We start from the raw sequence: 16,889 nt of genomic DNA on the forward strand, positions 1-16,889 counted from the left end.
GGAGCGCTCCTCCGCGGAGGCTGCTCGGACCCGAGGCAGCGCGACGTCCAGGGATTATATCAGATGGGCTCAACTCTTCGCTGATGTCCACCAATCCTCTCCGTGGGGTCCTTAGAGGCGCCGAGAGCCCCTTTTTAGGGCCGCACGGTGGGCGCCGAGACGCTGTCGTGGTGCTCACTAAGAGTCGACGGACTCTGTCACCGACTAGCCCAGACACAGCGACAGGTGTCGGCAAGGGTCAGTCTGCAAGCAGCGCAAGCAGAGCTGACTCCTGTGGGTTCTTTCCCTAAAAGGGCTCTAGTGAGCGATGGAGATACAACAGGCAGTGGAACGAAAGGAGGAGACTATTCCAGATGAACAGAGGGTTTATTAGAAACACCTCCTCAGCCCGGGATTGTCCAGGGGGAGGAGGGTGCAATGGGTTTTTGTCAAGGACTAGCTGGGGGGGGCAAAGGGAGTGGTCAACCATCGCTAGCCAACCAGGCCTAGTTGCTAGGGGACCCGGGGGTAGAAGAACATAACTTGGACTAATCAGGAGAGAGTAGGAGGGAGTTTACAAAGGCGGGAAAAATAACAGACACTTAACCGAATGTCGCATAACAGGTGCAGGTGCAGACAGAAATCATGTGAGTTAGACAAAGGAATAATAATTAGAGGAGGTAGGGTACATAGAACCAGACAGGTACAAAAATATATAAAGTATAACTGATTAAATTAACACACTGCCACAATCATAATTGCCAAAAAGGCCATCCACGAGAGTGGAAACCATGGCTGAATTCATGCCTTTCTCTGAGATGGCTTTTACAATTGTCTGTACATCTTTGGGGTTTACCGGCGTATATGTTCTTTGCTGGTTACCCTCCGGTCCGGTAACCCTTACTGGGAAGGCTTTCACTGCAGCCGCCGGTGCCCATTTGGCGCAAGCTATTTTTATCTTTCCCCAGTCAGTGAACCGGGCCAGCTCGCATTGTAAACCCCTTTCGGAGTGGCTTAGGGTTTTATTAGGTTTCTCTCTAAACCGTGTTAGCTCCGCTCTTTCTGTTTCTGAGTCCCAATCAGTGTCCGACAGCTCTCCTGAACTGCTGCCGCTGGTGGTGTCCGACTGAGAGTCGGAAGTGGACTGCCAGCGCACTTCCGGGCTCCCGTGCTGTTTTGTGCAGCTCCGGCCCTGCCCCTCCCTTCGGGGGTGGCGCTGCTCCCGCCCCCTGGGCTTGCCCTGCCTCCCGTGGGGGGAGGTCTCTCCCTTAAATGGAAGCAGCACTGAGCGTGGCTCCCGATTGGGCATGCGCTCTCTGCCGCTCTCCCGTGCATACGTGTTAGCGAAAGCCCGCCGCTCCGGGCTGGGCGCGCGCTGTCTGCCGCTCTCCCGTGCATACGCGCCCGTGGAGAGCCGCGGCGCCGCTTTGAGCATGCACTCTCTCCCTTCCAGCCGCGCGTACGCGTCAGCAGGAATCCGCGGCTCCTGTCCGAGCATGCGCTCTTCTCCCTCTTCCCCGTCTTTTTCCCGCACATGCGCATCAGCAGACACCCGCCACACCAGGCTCTCCTCGCCGAGGGTATCCAGGCCCTGCCCCTCCCTTCGGCCAGCGCCATTTTCAAACGCGTATGGCGGGGGTGCTACCTGCGTCTCCTCCCGTGCCACGTTTTGGCGTCTCTGGCTTCACCCCTCAGTTCCTCCCAAAAAACCCACGCACGCTGCCGCGCCTCGGGCACCGAAACGCTGGCTGGTGGCGAAGAGACGGATGGGGAACCTCTGGATTTTCAGGAAGGTTCCGCGGGCGAGGGGGGACCCGACGAGTTTGGCGGAGGGGTCCGGGGGTTTTCTGACGGCACCGGGGGCTTTGGGCTCGGGATCAGGGAGCGGGGAAATGCGTCTGGCTCCTGTGGATCCCCACCCTCGGACAAATCGCGTTCAGACGCTGTTTGCATTGTGGCTCCTATCCCCAGCTTGGGGTAGCTAGCAAACACACGCATGCGGCGCTCCAGAACTCCTGTTCCTCATGCGCCTTGCGTAGGGCTTGCTCGACCTTTCCCTATGCTTTGAGACTTTTGCCGCTGCCCGAGGATTTTGTATCTTCGGCTAGCGCGACCATGCATCTCCCCCCCACCTCCGAATGTAATATTTCTACTGGGCATTCAATCACCCCAATCGCTAATAATCTTGCAATAGCAAGGTGAAAATCCCTGAGCTTGCACTTAATTCCCCACTGTTTATGAATCAAACTCACGACCTTCGCCATGGCATCCATTGGCTGGTCCGACGGCTTCCCGTCCGCTAGGGTCAGGTTCTCTTTCCCGCCCTGGCCGCTGCTTCTGTCCAGGCGAAAACCCCGATTCCTGAGGGTTTTTTCTTCCTGGGTTTCAGCATGAAGGAGGAGAGCTGTTCTCAAAATAAACTTGGCGGTGCTTCTTTCCCTGCTTTGCTCTCAGAGCCAGCGTTAAAGGCACAGAACTCAATATACAGCACAAACAGAACAGATGAGCGGGGATACCAGCATCAAAAAGTCACCCTAGGACAGCACTTGGAGTGTATTTTCTTAAAATTAAAGCTAAAACCTCTACTTTATGTATACGTGGCTTAATATATTCTAATTTCTCTAAAGGCTTTAATTCAGCGCCTGTACTTTTCTCTCTCTGTTGAGAATCCATGGAAACATGGGCTCCAACATTTGTCTACACTACTGTGGAGTTAGTAGGCAACTGTACAAGACTGATTTTTGGTAAGATTTTGAGAATTCTTCATAACTTTATTTCTCACATTTGTTTTTTGGATGATAAAGGTTTCTTTGATGGTTTTGTTTATTATCTGTTGTACACCCTGAAGTATATCAGGTACTACTACTAATACTACTATTAAAATAACTAATATATATGTAAACTTATTTTACAGCATTCTTTTAATTAAGGTCTAAAGTTCTATCTTTCAAACAAATTGTCTAACTCTGACTCATTGTCTTCTTTGATTTGAGTTGTTAAATCTTTTAGCTTTTGTATGTTTTTTTGGATGGATTTGGAATGGTTAGATAGGTTTATATAGCACAATTCTTTAAATTCTTTACAAGTATGTTTAGGTGCTAGTAAAACAAAATTAATTGCTGCTTTATTTTGTAGGGTGGTATGTGTAATACTGCTGACATTTGTCAGCATATTACTGATTGTAATGGATGTGGCATTAGTTGGTAATTGTTGTGGATATTGGTCAGCTCTGGAAAGATTACTCCAACAGTGAATAATTATAATAAAAACTTGAGGTTTTTTATGCAAAGTAATGGGGAATATATTGAGGAACTGCTTTCTTGCTAATTACTAGCTGAAAACATAAGGCAGAAATCTATTGTTAGAGAACTAAGAATTTCGAATTCTTGGGGTTTGGATATTGTATTGGGAAGTTATTTGGTTTAAATGTCTTAGTTACTCACGGGATTGTTCTCATTAGTAACTTTGGTTTATTATTAAGCTGCTTTTTGGTTAAAGGGTCAGAATGTATAGGTATTGGTCAATCTTTTACTGGCATACCCCTTTTTTTAAGTGTAAATAGGTAATTGTAAAATCCTGACTTGCTAAGGGTAATAATCTTCTTTTGGCTCTGATTATAAATTGTGATTGCAATAAACTGTTTATAATAACTACAACTTATAATAAATAACTATATGATATATATTATAATACTTATATTAACTCTGAATATAATAAATTTCTTTTTCATATTTGTAAAAGTTGTTTTGGGGACCTATAAGAAAGCATCATTGTTAAACTTTTCTATTATCTTGCTTAACATATTTTTCTACTTGCTAAGGCCTTACTCTACTCAGCACAAAAAGGACAGTCTTATTGTTCTATGTCCTCATTCTTGTATCTTTTTAAATTTATGCCTACATCTGCACTGCTATGAAGACTTTCTGCTTTTTCTGTTTCCCACACCAAGGAAGCATTAGGTGGAACACGACTTATTATTCACAGATGTGGGGAGTTCACACCACACTGATCTCTGGCATTTTTACTGAGCCCTGTAGCTACAAAACCACCAGGGCCCCTCACTTACCCATCTGCAGGGGCTGCACCTTGGGGGGTTTATTTTTTCTGTATCCTGCAGAAGAAATAAAAGGGCTGGAAGTGGAGAAGGGGGAAATGGGAATCTTTGGGGAAAAACCTCAGCACCAGGGGGATGCTGAGAAAGCAGGGAAGGTCTCAAGCTTTTGAGCAGAGACTCCTCACCAGCTCTGTGTTCCTGTCCTGTCCTGCTGGACACTGAGCACAGGGGCTGCAGTGGGGTGTCACAAAGGGCTCCTCTGTGACACAGCCCCTGTCCCCACTGTGACACAGCCACTGTCCCCAGCAACAGCTCCCAGCGATTGTTTACGTGGAACCTCCCCAGTGACCACTGCCTGGGCACAGAGGCTCTGGGTGTCCCTGAGGGGCATGGGGACAGCTCACTGCTGAGCACACGGGTGCTCACGAAGGACCTCCAGGCCCCCTTTGCCCTCCTGTCCCCTTGGGATGTCCCTGGTGCCCTCCAGCACGCCCCAGAGCCCTGTGCTCACACACCCCCGTGTGCCCCAGGATGTCCCTGTCAGTGCCCCGCAGAGCCCTGACAACACGACCCGGGTGAGATTTGCTCAAGCCTAACAGAAATCCCCGGGGTTGGCACCTCAGCTCTTCTCTGCCTCGCACCATCAGAAGAGCTGGTGCAGAAAAGAGGACAAAGGAAATGGAACTTCTTCCACTGAGTTTGCCCTTTCTGGATCTGGCAGCTCCCAGCAGGGGAGATTCCCCTCTCGCTGGTTTTCACTCATTTCTGCTCTGGGACCATGATGGTGAACAGCCTCTTACAACCACAGCCCCTTCTCCACTCTGAATGCTCCACTGCTTCCAGCACTGCTCCACTGGGGACCCTTCCTGAGGCCTTCAGGGCACCCCAAGTCCCTCTGCAGAAGCAGCCCTGGACAGGGGGTTCCCCCTGGGCTCTGCAGTTCCAGTGGTGCTGGTCCCAGTAGCCCGAGGAGCTCTGCCTTGTGCTCTGATAGTGCTGAACAGAAAGTCTGTGCTCAATCTGAAAAACCTCGTCAAGTTTGGTGTCATTTTAAAGTGTGCTAACCATGGAGTTTCTTCGTGTTTCCTGGATTTCTGGGTAGACCTTGTCAGGAAAATCCACAAATGCCAGAGGTTTGTGTTCAAAAAGGAGACAGAGGAGTCCTTCAACTTTATTCGAATAAAGGGAGAGAGCCCACCAGGGCACAAGTCCATGGGGTTTTTCATTCTCCAGCTTTCAGAGGACGCAGCCTCCTTTTATCCTAAACTGCCAGCAGCACGTTGCCCTCTTCCTTTTCCCATTGTCTGGAGGAAGGTACAGCCTTCCCAAGCCACCAACCACAAATTCCTCCTTGAACCTGTCCTTTTACCCCAAAGTTCAGCAGTCCAGGCTGGTGCAGACCCTTGTCTGCTTCTGTCTGGGCTCTTCAACTGAACCTGCTGCCCGAAGTCAGTGGAGACATTAAGGTTCCAAAGACCTTAACACCCATACCTTCACCTGTCAAATTATTTTGTAAAGACACTGATGTAAAGACATTAGCACACATCTTTCCTCTCATTCCTGTGTGGCTGCTGGGGGAGTTCCTGGGGCACTTCCTGGGAAAATCTGCAGGAGGGTTCCCAGATGGATCCCAGGCAGCTCCCGGGTGGGTTCCTGATGCCGAAGGGGCAGCAGAGACAAAAAAAGCTTGTTCCAAAGGAGCTTCACTGCTCCTTGTGGAAAACAAAGCTCACTCTTCAGAATTTTTAAAAGTTTAGTAACAGGGTAAAAGAAGAGCAGTATTTCCAGCGCTGGGGGGCTTTTGACAAACGGCCAAAGAGCAACAAAAAAACCTTAAAATCATGTTCTATATATACAGTACCATAGCTGGGCTTACATGCATATCTGTTAGCTTATACATCATTTAAACAGTCCCCAGAGCTTTGGATGTTGCAGGGGCTCTTCATGTTCAGGTTTCCCATGCTGACTCACCGGTGTGACATCCTGAGATCAAGTGAATCAATTTGATTCCTTCCCGTGATTTCATCCTTGGTGTTTCACACTTTTCTGATCACAGGAGTTAACGAGCTCTCCCCCAGTCTCCTCCGGTGCTCTGTCTTGTGTCACTGTTATCCCTTGGGCAGGGCAGGCAGTGCATGGCCTCACACTCTTCTTCCTACTCACACAAAAGCCTTTGCACAGCTTCTGTTTTGCTAAGGTCTAGAGTATAAGCCGTTCATCACAGCATTATTTGTGTAAGCAATTGTCATGGGTTAGCACTGGCTAGATGTTAGTGCACTCATGAATATATGTTTTTTCTCTAACAACTCCTGTGGGATGTGATCAGGAACAGAGCAGAGCAGGCTTAAATCTTGAAAACAAAAAAAAAAACCCACCAAAACTTTATTAATTACATAAGAACAGGGACAAAATACTCTTAAACACACACAGAGACAGAAATAAAAACTTCTTAGAACATTTCTTCTCCCAGTTTCTACCTCTCCACCCATCACTCTTCACAGACTAACCCCTGGGTTTTAGATCAAACAGTCACCACTCAAAAAAAACAAACTAATCTTCAATTCAGCAAGGGAGAGAGGAGTCTCTCTCGCACTACAGACTGTTCCTCAGAAAACACGGGTCCACCCCTTATGTGTTTCCATGTCACCTATAGCACCGCTCGGAGAAGTCTGCTAAGGTGACACTCTCTTTTTTCCTATGTCTAGCGCTCTCACTGCTGTCTCATAGGCTAAAACTACATACAGGGCTTTTTAAGGATGCTGCATGCCGAGCTCTCTTCTTTTCACCCAGGGGCCGGGGTTTCAGGAGCAGGTCTGCCCTGAGGGCAGAGGGCACCACCTCACCCTCTCCCTCTTTTCTCTGCTCGCTCCAATTCTTCAAGTGCCAGTCACTGTAGCAAAAGCAAGGGGCAGCTGCATCTACCCAAAAATGCAGTTTATGTTCAAAAGAGACTCAAGTTTAGTCCATGGCTGACATTATGCAAGAGAATTCCAGCTCAGAAGGCTACTCCTCTCATTCTTCCATTGGGTTCCTTCCAATCATGCTTTATCATCTCGGTCCCAGGCCGCTTCCCTCTCTCCGAAAACCACTAGTCATGAGAATCAATGTCTAAGAAAAGTTTCTTTCTGCCAAGCAAGGGTTAACAGTTTCTTCTCAGCAGGGTGCTGCAGGCGGAGGCACTCCCAAGCTCAGCAACTCCCACGTGGTTGGGCACCTTCTCCCGGAGTTTGGGGGGGAGGAGGGGGTGAGCACACACAGCAGGCACTTCTACAGTTTTCCACCCCTCCATCCTGGATGGGGCAGCTCAGTTCCAGTTCTGTCCCTTCTCTTCTCCCCCCCGGGCCCCAGCTTACTTTAGTTCTACCGCGTAGTTGTCTCGAGCCTGGCCACGTGGCTTCCCCCTCCCCCACTCAGCCCAGAGCTGAGCAGGGGAGAAGAGATGTTTCCACTGCTGAAACCGGAACCCAAAAGAGGCCGAGCCCCTCAGACTCCTGCTTTTAACTCTTTGTGTCCTCAGAGGCGTGTCTAAACCTCCGAGTGACCAACCCAGGTGCCAGCAGAAAAGCTGATCACTGATTGGACTGCCCACATCCCCCTGGAGGAATTCACCTCCCCCCCCCAACTACGACAGCAATACATAGACATTATATTTATTACACTACTATTTCTGTGAGCAATACAGTTCCTACTTAAAGTGATATATTACATTGTATTATCAAGGAGATAAAAAGACGTACAATTTGTACCATATCTAAATACTTATGATCAATAACAACATGCAAAAGCTAATACATAAATGAGATGCCAATGTTATTTTTATAAAATAATGTCGTTTGTAACAGGTGGAAGTGGGGAGCACTGGGTGCTGCAGCTCTGCCCGGCAGCTGCGCAGTCCCAGCCAGAGGAATTTCTATTTCTTTTCCTCTTTGACACCTCTTTTCTATTTCTCTACCTCACATTTCTTGTTCAGGGTTAAAAATGAAGCATTTTTAAGCATTTTAATAAAGGATAATAAGGGATAAAACAGAAAGCAAAAGACGCAGGGGCCTGGCAAAGCCAGTACACACCCACTGCTTCAGTCTGCAGTCTTTTATACCGTTGCAGATGTATTATTTCCTCTAATGATTTAGCAGATTTAGTTTGAGCTGGTTGACCACAATCTTAATTCAGATTTTCTGCAACTTCGCACACTTCAGTAGTTGAACACTTTGGAGCTCCAGGGTGGTCTCCTGATGCCACTTTAAGGGGTTTTGCTATTTCTCCTTTTATGCTCTTCTGCTCTCCGTTTATGCTATCTTGGACATATATATTGCAATAATAATTGTATCTTAAAATACATCCTTTGCAAGCCCACTTACATCTTGTGAAAGCCTTGCTTCCCCTTTTACATTGATCACAAGAATTTACAAATTTCTCTTACTTCAAAGCACTTTAGAAGGCATCATATTTATTTACAAGCAATTACAATTTTGCAATTAAAGCAAATAAATTATAGTGAAATCCAACTACTACAAGACTGTTTATTCAATTATTCAATAAAATAAATCTGCAATAAAATCCATAGGTTGTGCTGCTGTGGTCTCATTTGCACCTCACTGGGGTAGAGGCGTCTCTCCCTCCTGGCACTGCAGCCCACGGCCAGGGGCCCTTCCCACTGCAATGGTTCTGGGATTCTGTCAGGGACTCACTTTCCTTTTCTTCTTCCCTCTGCTTGGAGCTGGCAATGGGCTGGAAAATGTCCAGCAAACCAACCTTTGCTGTCTGCTTTGTCAGCCTACACAGCTTCAGGACCTTGTCACCTGGCCCTTGGGCACAGCTCCCCTGGGCAGCAGGGCAGAACCGGCACCCTGGGAGCCTTGGGAATTCCCCTCTGGGATCCACGGCACACGCTGGGATGATCTGGAATTTCAGTTTCATGACACAGCACCCCACGGCCCTCCCAAGAGCCCTGAGTTCACTCAAACCCATCATCCCCCACATTCCCTGGAAGTTCACCCCATGTCCCCACCCATGTCCGTGTGCCCTGATGTCCCCACCCATGCCCGTATCCCCACCATGCCCCCAGTCTTGGCTCTCCATGTCCCCACTCGTGTCCATGTCACCCCCATGTCTCCAGCCATGTCCATGTCACCATCCATGGCCACATTCCCTTGGGGTCCTGTTGTATCCAGGTGCCCACAGGTGGCCAGGAAGATGTGCAGACCACCAGCCAGCTCTCTTCCTGTCTTGGTTTGACAGACAGGAATCTGCTAGGGAAGGGCAGGACCTCCCTAGGGGTGGAGAATTCAAATCCTCTCCCTCCAAACGATGATGATGTAGAAAATTAAGGGGGGCTTTCAGGCAGAAGGATGGGGCCAGGAAGAACAGTTCTTCACTGGTATGTTGTGGATGCATGGCTGGAAAAGCAGGGACATGTGCAAAATCCTGCTCTTAGCTTAAGGGATGAGTAGAGGATGAAACGTCCTTGAACCATTCCTTAGATGGGATAAGGAGGAAGTAAAACTTGGAACAGTAGCTGTAACAGGATGCTAGACAGGATGCATTGACCATAAGTTAGGGAAGATTTGCAGCATTTAGCCTCGTGGACAGAGCTTCTGAACCAATTATGTCTACTGCAAGGACGCGTGAACACTATGGTTTAACCAATGATGTTCAGAGTTAGGTGCATGATATGCTTAGCATAGTATAAATGTAAGCCAAATAGCTGAATAAACGAGCAAGATTTTTAACTCATATTGAGTGCTGTCTTGACTCTGGCTGATTCCCCGGCTAACTGTAGGTATGACAAAGCAAACAAACAACAACTACAACATTAATAATAAACAGAACCAGGAACCTCGAGGGCTTTCTTTCACAAAGCCTGGGGCAGTTTGATCCCGGTGGCCCAGCAGGACTCCGAGAGGCCAAGCTGGAAGGGTGGAAAGCCCCGGGCTGGTGGATGAGCTCAGAAGCTCTCCGCTGGTAGCTGGAGCGGCAGGGATGTCCCGGCAGGGCAGGGCAGGGCTACAGAGTAGCAGAAAGCCTCAAAGCAGCCCCGAATAGGCCGCGATGGCGAGACGGCGGGCCCAGCAGGGCAGGAGGAGGTGAGCTCAGAATCCCTGGGCACACGAGCACATGAGCAGATGTCGGCAATTTCCCAGGGCAAGACGCAGTGATGACCGTGAGCTCTTCCCGCAGAGAGCACCAGCCCGACCGTCCTCTCTCCCATGCAGAGAGCAAGAGTAAGCAGCTGCCCCCAGCTCTGTCCTTTACCTCCCCCAAAACTCCAGTTATCTCCCCACTCTGAGGGAAACTCCCAGAGACCCAAAAACAACAGGTGTAGCCCGGTGCTGCCATCTCATTTGGACTCTTCTTTCTTTAAATCAAGCACACAGTCTGTAGTCTTCTAGCTATGGGAAGCTTATAGGAAAAAAATCCTATAAGTGAAAAAGAAACAAATCTAACCCCCAACACTTCCCAACATGGATCACCAGGACCATGGATCTCCAAGGCTCTGCCCAACCCGGCTCACTGGGGATCATCCAATGGGCTCCTCCAACAGGGGATGGAGTTGGAGCAGCGCACAAAGCTCTTCCCGCACGCGGGGCACTTGTAGGGCTTCTCTTCCTGGTGCCTCCATTGCTCTTGGGTCACGGCACAACTCTGGGACAAGCTCGTCCCACACTCAGGACTGTTAGGGCCTCTCTCTGCTGTGCATCTGCCGGTGGACAAGCAGCTTGGAGTGCTGCATGAAGCTCTTCCCACATTCTGAGCACGTGTAGGGGCATTTCCCAGTGTGCACTGTCTGCTGCATGATCAAGCCAGAGCTGTCAAGGAAGCTGATCTTCCTCTCCCCACACACACAGGGTCATATCCCAGTGCAGAGCATCTGGTGGTGTTTGAGGTGGAAGCTCTTTCTGAAGCCTTTCCCACATTCTCCACATTTATAGGGCCATTCCCCAGTGTGTATCCTCTGGTGGACAATCAGGCTGGAGCTGGCAGTGAAGCTCTTCCCACACTCCCCACACTCATAGGGCCGTTCCCGAGTGTGGCTTCTCTTGTGGGCAATCAGGCTGGAGCTTTGAGTGAAGCTCTTCCCACACTCCCCACACTCATAGGGCCGTTCCCCAGTGTGGATCCTCTTGTGGGAGATCAGGCTGGAGCTGGCACTGAAGCTCTTCCCACACTCCCCACACTCATAGGGCCGTTCCCCAGTGTGGACTCTCAGGTGGATCATCAGGTCAGAGGTGTCCCTGAAGCGCTTCCCACATTTCCCACACTCGTAGCGCCGTTCCCCAGTGTGGATCTTCTGGTGCCGGACCAGGCTGGACTTTGCACAGAAACTCTTCCCACATTCCAAGCACTGGTGCAGCTTCTTGCCATTGTGAAGCTGTTCATGCACCACCAGCTCAGAGCTCTGGCCACACCTCTGGCTGCCTTCCTGGCACAGGGTGGGTCCTTCCTCCTCGGAGCACCCTGGCATGGGTTTGGAGCCCCTCCTCGGGCGGGATCTCCACGGCTTTTCCTCCCCGTTGCATTCCTGTGCCATGGGGCTGCTCAAAACAGCCTCTTCTATGAGGTTATGCTGAGAGGATTTGTCCTCCCTGGGCTCCTTGTCTGGGGGAGGAAGGACAAGGACAGGATGGGATTTGCCTCCGTGCCAGAGGGAAGGGCAAGGAGATCCCCCCAGTGCATCCCCGGCAGGACGGCGTCGGCAGCGGGGTTGTCCTGCAGCCGGGGCCAGGCTGGGCTGGGAGATGGAGCAAGAGAGAGGGGCAAAGGGGCACTGACTTCCTCCTCACCTGCCTGGGGGTCCTGTGACAACTTCCTCCTCCTCACAGCCTTCTCTTCCTCCATCCAGCCAAAGTCTTGCACTGGGAATTCCTGGTGTGGGAAAGACATTCTGTGAGTGCATTGGCTTTGAAGGTCCCACTGTCCAAATCCATCTCCAGAAGTCACCGCCTGTCTGGTGTCCATAAAATCCTCCAAAAATCGAGAAGGAGTCCAAAAACACTGTCCCAGGGGTTCCCTGTTTCCAGTGTCCTTCCTTTGGGGTTATGGGTGTCCCTCTTCTCAGAGCTGCTGGGGTGCCTGTGGGTCCTGGGGATCCCCCCTCTCCCGCCTCCTGCTTCGGCTCGCTCAGGGGGTTTTGGGGCTGCCAGGGATCATCCTGCCCTGATTCTGACTCGGCTCCCAGCTGTCCCAGGGTCCCCTTCCTCAGCATTCCCCCACTCCAGCCACTCAGCGCTTCTTCCCCCACTCCCCGACAACACTTTCACGCTCGGGGGACCCGGAGCCCCCTCATCTCCAGCCTCCACCACCCCTCCAGGCTGCCGGAGCTGCCCCAGCTCTGCCATCGCCCCGCTCCCCACTCCGGGCCTCCCGCCCTTCATCCCCGCCTCTCCCGGGATCCCCAAAACCAACGTCCCGCCCCGCCGGCACCGCGCGATCGCTTCGTGGGACCCCAAAATCCCCCCAGGGGCAACTACGGCTCAGCTTTGCACTCCTGCAAGATCTGAAAATATCCCCATCTCCTCCCCAAAAAACCTCCCAGGCACATGCAAAGATATTTGCGGCGCGATTCTGGAATCTCTTAGCTCCCAACGCCATTCCAAAAAAAACCCCGCAAACCTCTCGGGGACCCCCGGAGAGATTTGGGGTGAGCTCCCTCTCCCTGGTCACCGGCAATGCTGCGGGGGCCGGAGGTGCGGTGGGCTCTGCGGGCCGCTCGTCGAACTCCGTCGCTCTTTTCCTGTTCCGGCTCCTCCTCCTCCTTTCTCCCTCCTCTTCCTCCTCCTCCTCCTCCACCACCAGCACGACCCCCCTTCCCCCCATTTCCCCGGAGCGCGGCCGCTGCAGCACCGGCGTTTGGGTGGGGAGACCCCGCCAGGGATGGGTAGGGGGCTTGGGGACAGTGTGCATCCTTATTATCATTTATTAAAACGCTTAACAGTTTAAGAGGAGTGTGCTTCGTTTCTCTCATTGAACAAGAAGTGTGTGGTAGAGAAATAGGAAAGCGGTGTCAGAGAGAAAAAGCAATGGGAAACACCTCTGGCTTGCAGCTGCCCCCGCAGCGCCCAGCGCTCCCCACTCCCACCCCCCTGTGCCACCCCTGGCAGCCAGGCACCCCCGGGAGCGGAGTTTGGGCTCGGGGGGCAGGGGGACGGCACGGCCGGGTCTGCCCTGGGGGGAGCCCCGAGCCCCCCGCCCATCCCCGGGGGCTCCCGGGGGCTCCCCCCTACCCAACAGCGGCGCTGCGGCGACCGCGGGGCAGAGCGGGCGGGAAAGGGGGGCCCGGGCTGGGGGCGGAGGAGGGGCGGGAGGAAGAGGAGGGAGAGACGAAGGGGAGGAGCAGCAACACGAGGAGCGCCGAGAGGAGGGACAGCGGGAGAGGGTCGGTGTTCCACGGCGAGCCCGCTGAGGCCGCAGCTCCGCTGGGCGCGACCGCATCGCATTGCCCGGCAGCCCGCAGGTGACGGGGAGGGGAAGCTCGCCCCAAATCTATCCCGGGATCCCCGGTACGGTTGGGGGGTTTTGGCTTTTTATTTTTTGGGGGGGAGGGGAAGAGGGGAAGGAATGTGGGGTTTGGAACTCGCAGATTGCAGAGTGGAGTGTTTGTGGAGGGGTGGTGGAGGCTGGAGATGAGGGGGGTCCGGGCCCCTCGAGCGTGAAAGTGTTGTCGAGGAGTGGGGGAAGAAGAGCTGAGTGGCTGGAGTGGGGGAATGCTGAGGAAGAGGACCCTGGGACAGCAGGGAGCCGAGTCAGAATCAGGGCAGGATGAGCCCTGGCAGCCCCAAAACCCCCTGAGCGAGCCGAAGCAGGAGGCGGGAGAGGGGGGATGCCCAGGACCCACGGGCCCCCAGCAGCTCTGAGAAGAGGGACCCCCATAACCCCAAAGGAAGGACAGTGGAAAGAGGGAAGCCCTGGGACAGTGTTTTTGGACTCCTTGATTTTTTGGAGGATTTTATGGACACCAGACAGGCGGTGACTTCTGGAGATGATTGGGACAGCAGGACCTTCAAAGCCAATGCACTCACAGAATGTCTTTTCCCACACCAGGAATTCCCAGTGCCAGACTTTGGCTGGATGGAGGAAGAGAAGGCTGTGAGGAAGAGGAAGTTGTCACGGGACCCCCAGGGAGGTGAGGAGGAAGTCAGTGCCCCTTTGCCCCTCTCTCCTGCTCCATCTCCCAGCCCAGCCTGGCCCCGGCTGCAGGACAACCCCGCTGCCGACGCCGTCCTGCCGGGGATGCACTGGGGGGATCTCCTTGCCCTTCCCTCTGGCACGGAGGCAAATCCCAACCTGTCCTTGTCCTTCCTCCCCCAGACAAGGAGCCCAGGGAGGACAAATCCCCTCAGCAGAACCTCGTGGAAGAGGCTGTTTTGAGAGGCCCCATGGCACAGGAATGCAACGGGGAGGAAAAGGCGCGGAGATCCCACCCGAGGAGGGGCTCCAAACCCATGCCAGGGTGCTCCGAGGAGGAAGGACCCACCCTGTGCCAGGAAGGCAGCCAGAGATGTGGCCAGAGCTCTGAGCTGGTGGTGCATGAACAGCTTCACAATGGCAAGAAGCTGCACCAGTGCTCGGAATGTGGGAAGAGTTTCTGTGCAAAGTCCAGGCTGCTCCGGCACCAGAAGATCCACACTGGGGAACGGCACTATGAGTGTGGGAAATGTGGGAAGCACTTCAGAGACACCTCTCGCCTGATGATCCACCTGAGAGTCCACACTGGGGAACGGCCCTATGAGTGTGGGGAGTGTGGGAAGAGCTTCACTACGAGCTGCAAATTGATTGTCCACCAGAGGATCCACACTGGGGAACGGCCCTATGAGTGTGGGGAATGTGGGAAGAGCTTCACTCAGAGCTCCAACCTGATTGTCCACAAGAGGATCCACACTGGGGAACGGCCCTATGAGTGTGGGGAATGTGGGAAGAGCTTCACTCAGAGCTCCCACCTGATAGTCCACAAGAGGATCCACACTGGTCAACAGCCCTATAAATGTGCAGAATGTGGAAAAGGCTTCACAAAGAGCTCCCACCTCAAAAGTCACCAGATGCTCCACACTGGGGTATGACCCTGTGTGTATGAGGAGTGTGGGAAGAGCTTCCGTGACAGCTCTGGCCTGATCATGCAGCAGACAGTGCACACTGGGGAATGCCCCTACACGTGCTCAGAATGTGGGAAGAGCTTCATCCAGCACTCCAAGCTGTTTGTCCACCGGCAGATGCACAGTGGAGAGAGGTCCTAACAATGTCCTGAGTGTGGGAAGAGCTTGTCCCAGAGCTGTGCCATGACCCAAGAGCAATGGAGGCAGCAGGAAGGGAAGCCCTACAAGTGCCCCGCGTGCGGGAAGAGCTTTGTGCGCTGCTCCAACTCCATCCCCCGTTGGAGGAGCCCATTGGATGATCCCCAGTGAGCCCCATTGGGCAGAGCCTTGGAGATCCACAGTCCTGGTGATCCATGGTGGGAAGACAGCTGGCTGGTGGTCTTCACATCTTCCTGGCCCCCTGTGGGCACCTGGATAAAAAAGGAGCTCAAGGGGATGTGGCCATGGATGGTGACATGGACATGGCTGGAGACATGGGGGTGACATGGACACGGTTGGGGACATGGAGGGCCAAGATTGGGGGCATGGTGGGGATACTGGGCATGGGTGGGGACATCAGGGCACACGGACATGGGTGGGGACATGGGGTGAACTTCCAGGGAATGTGGGGGATGATGGGTTTAAGTGAACTCAGGGCTCTTGGGAGGGGCATGGGGTGCTGTGTCATGGACACTGAAATTCCAGATCATCCCAGCGTGTGCCGTGGATCCCAGAGGGGAATTCCCAAGGCTCCCAGGGTGCCAGTTCTGCCCTGCTGCCCAGGGGAGCTGTGCCCAAGGGGCAGGTGACAAGGTCCTGAAGCTGTGTAGGCTGACAAAGCAGACAGCAAAGGTTGGTTTGCTGGACATTTTCCAGCCCATTGCCAGCTCCAAGCAGAGGGAAGAAGAAAAGGAAAGTGAGTCCCTGACAGAATCCCAGAACCATTGCAGTGGGAAGGGCCCCTGGCCGTGGGCTGCAGTGCCAGGAGGGAGAGACGCCTCTACCCCAGTGAGGTGCACATGAGACCACAGCAGCACAGCCTATGGATTTTATTGAACATGTGTTTAATTGAATGTTATAAACAGTCATGTAGTAGTTGGATTTTCTATAATTTATTTCCTTTAATTATAAATTAGTATTTTGCTGTGAATAAATATGGTAAGTTCCACACTGCTTTGAAGTAGGATAATATTTGTTAATTCTTGTGAGCTGTTTTAAAGGGGAAGCAAGGCTTTCACAAGATGTAAGTGCGCTTGCAAAGGGTGTATTTTAAGATATAATTATTATTGCAGTATGTATGTCCAAGATAGTATAAATGGAGAGCAGAAGAGCATAAAAGGAGAAATAGTAAACCCCTTAAAGTGGCATCAGAGGACCACCCTAGACCTCCCACGTGTTCAACTCTTGAAGTGTGCGAAGTTGCAGAAAATCTGAATTAAGATTGTGGTCAACCAGCTCAAACTAAATCTGCTCAGTCACTTGAGGAAATAATACATCTGCAACGGTATAAAAGACTGCAGACTGAAGCAGTGGGTGTGTACTGGCTTTGCAGGCACCTGTGTCTTTTGCTTTCTGTTTTATCCCTTGTTATCCTTCATTAAATCTCTTAAAAATTTTCAGCGGAGCGTGCTTCATTTCTCACACTGTACAAGGAATGTGAGGTAGAGAATTAGGAAAGAGATGTCAGAGAGGAAATGAAACAGGAAATTCCTCTGGCTCGGGCTCCGCAGCTGCCAGGCAGAGCCGCAGCACCCAGCACTCCCCACTTCCACGTGTTAAAAATGACATTA

The 16,889-nt window shown here is 52.1% G+C and overlaps 2 protein-coding genes across 2 annotated transcripts in view; one reads left to right on the forward strand and one right to left on the reverse strand.

Moving 5' to 3' along the window:
* LOC134562084 (zinc finger protein 239-like) overlaps positions 1 to 16,643 on the forward strand; it is a 200,387-nt gene extending 183,744 nt beyond the window's left edge. Inside the window, exons 2-3 of the mRNA XM_063419542.1 lie at positions 14,072 to 14,153; positions 14,339 to 16,643. Of these exons, the coding sequence (XP_063275612.1) occupies positions 14,099 to 14,153; positions 14,339 to 15,087 (804 nt within the window). The 5' untranslated portion in view covers positions 14,072 to 14,098 and the 3' untranslated portion in view covers positions 15,088 to 16,643. The remainder of the gene's footprint in view (positions 1 to 14,071; positions 14,154 to 14,338) is intronic.
* On the reverse strand, positions 10,873 to 12,774 carry LOC134562116 (zinc finger protein 239-like). Its single transcript, XM_063419571.1, has 3 exons — positions 12,644 to 12,774; positions 11,815 to 11,896; positions 10,873 to 11,629 (listed from the first exon to the last, which is right to left on the reverse strand). The coding sequence occupies exons 2-3, from the start codon at positions 11,867 to 11,869 to the stop codon at positions 10,881 to 10,883; spliced, it is 804 nt and encodes a 267-aa protein (XP_063275641.1). The 5' UTR covers positions 11,870 to 11,896; positions 12,644 to 12,774; the 3' UTR covers positions 10,873 to 10,880.
* Positions 16,644 to 16,889: the final 246 nt, after the last annotated feature.

The sequence above is a fragment of the Prinia subflava genome, chromosome 26 (genome assembly GCF_021018805.1).
Source record: "Prinia subflava isolate CZ2003 ecotype Zambia chromosome 26, Cam_Psub_1.2, whole genome shotgun sequence".
Classification (NCBI taxonomy): domain Eukaryota; kingdom Metazoa; phylum Chordata; class Aves; order Passeriformes; family Cisticolidae; genus Prinia; species Prinia subflava.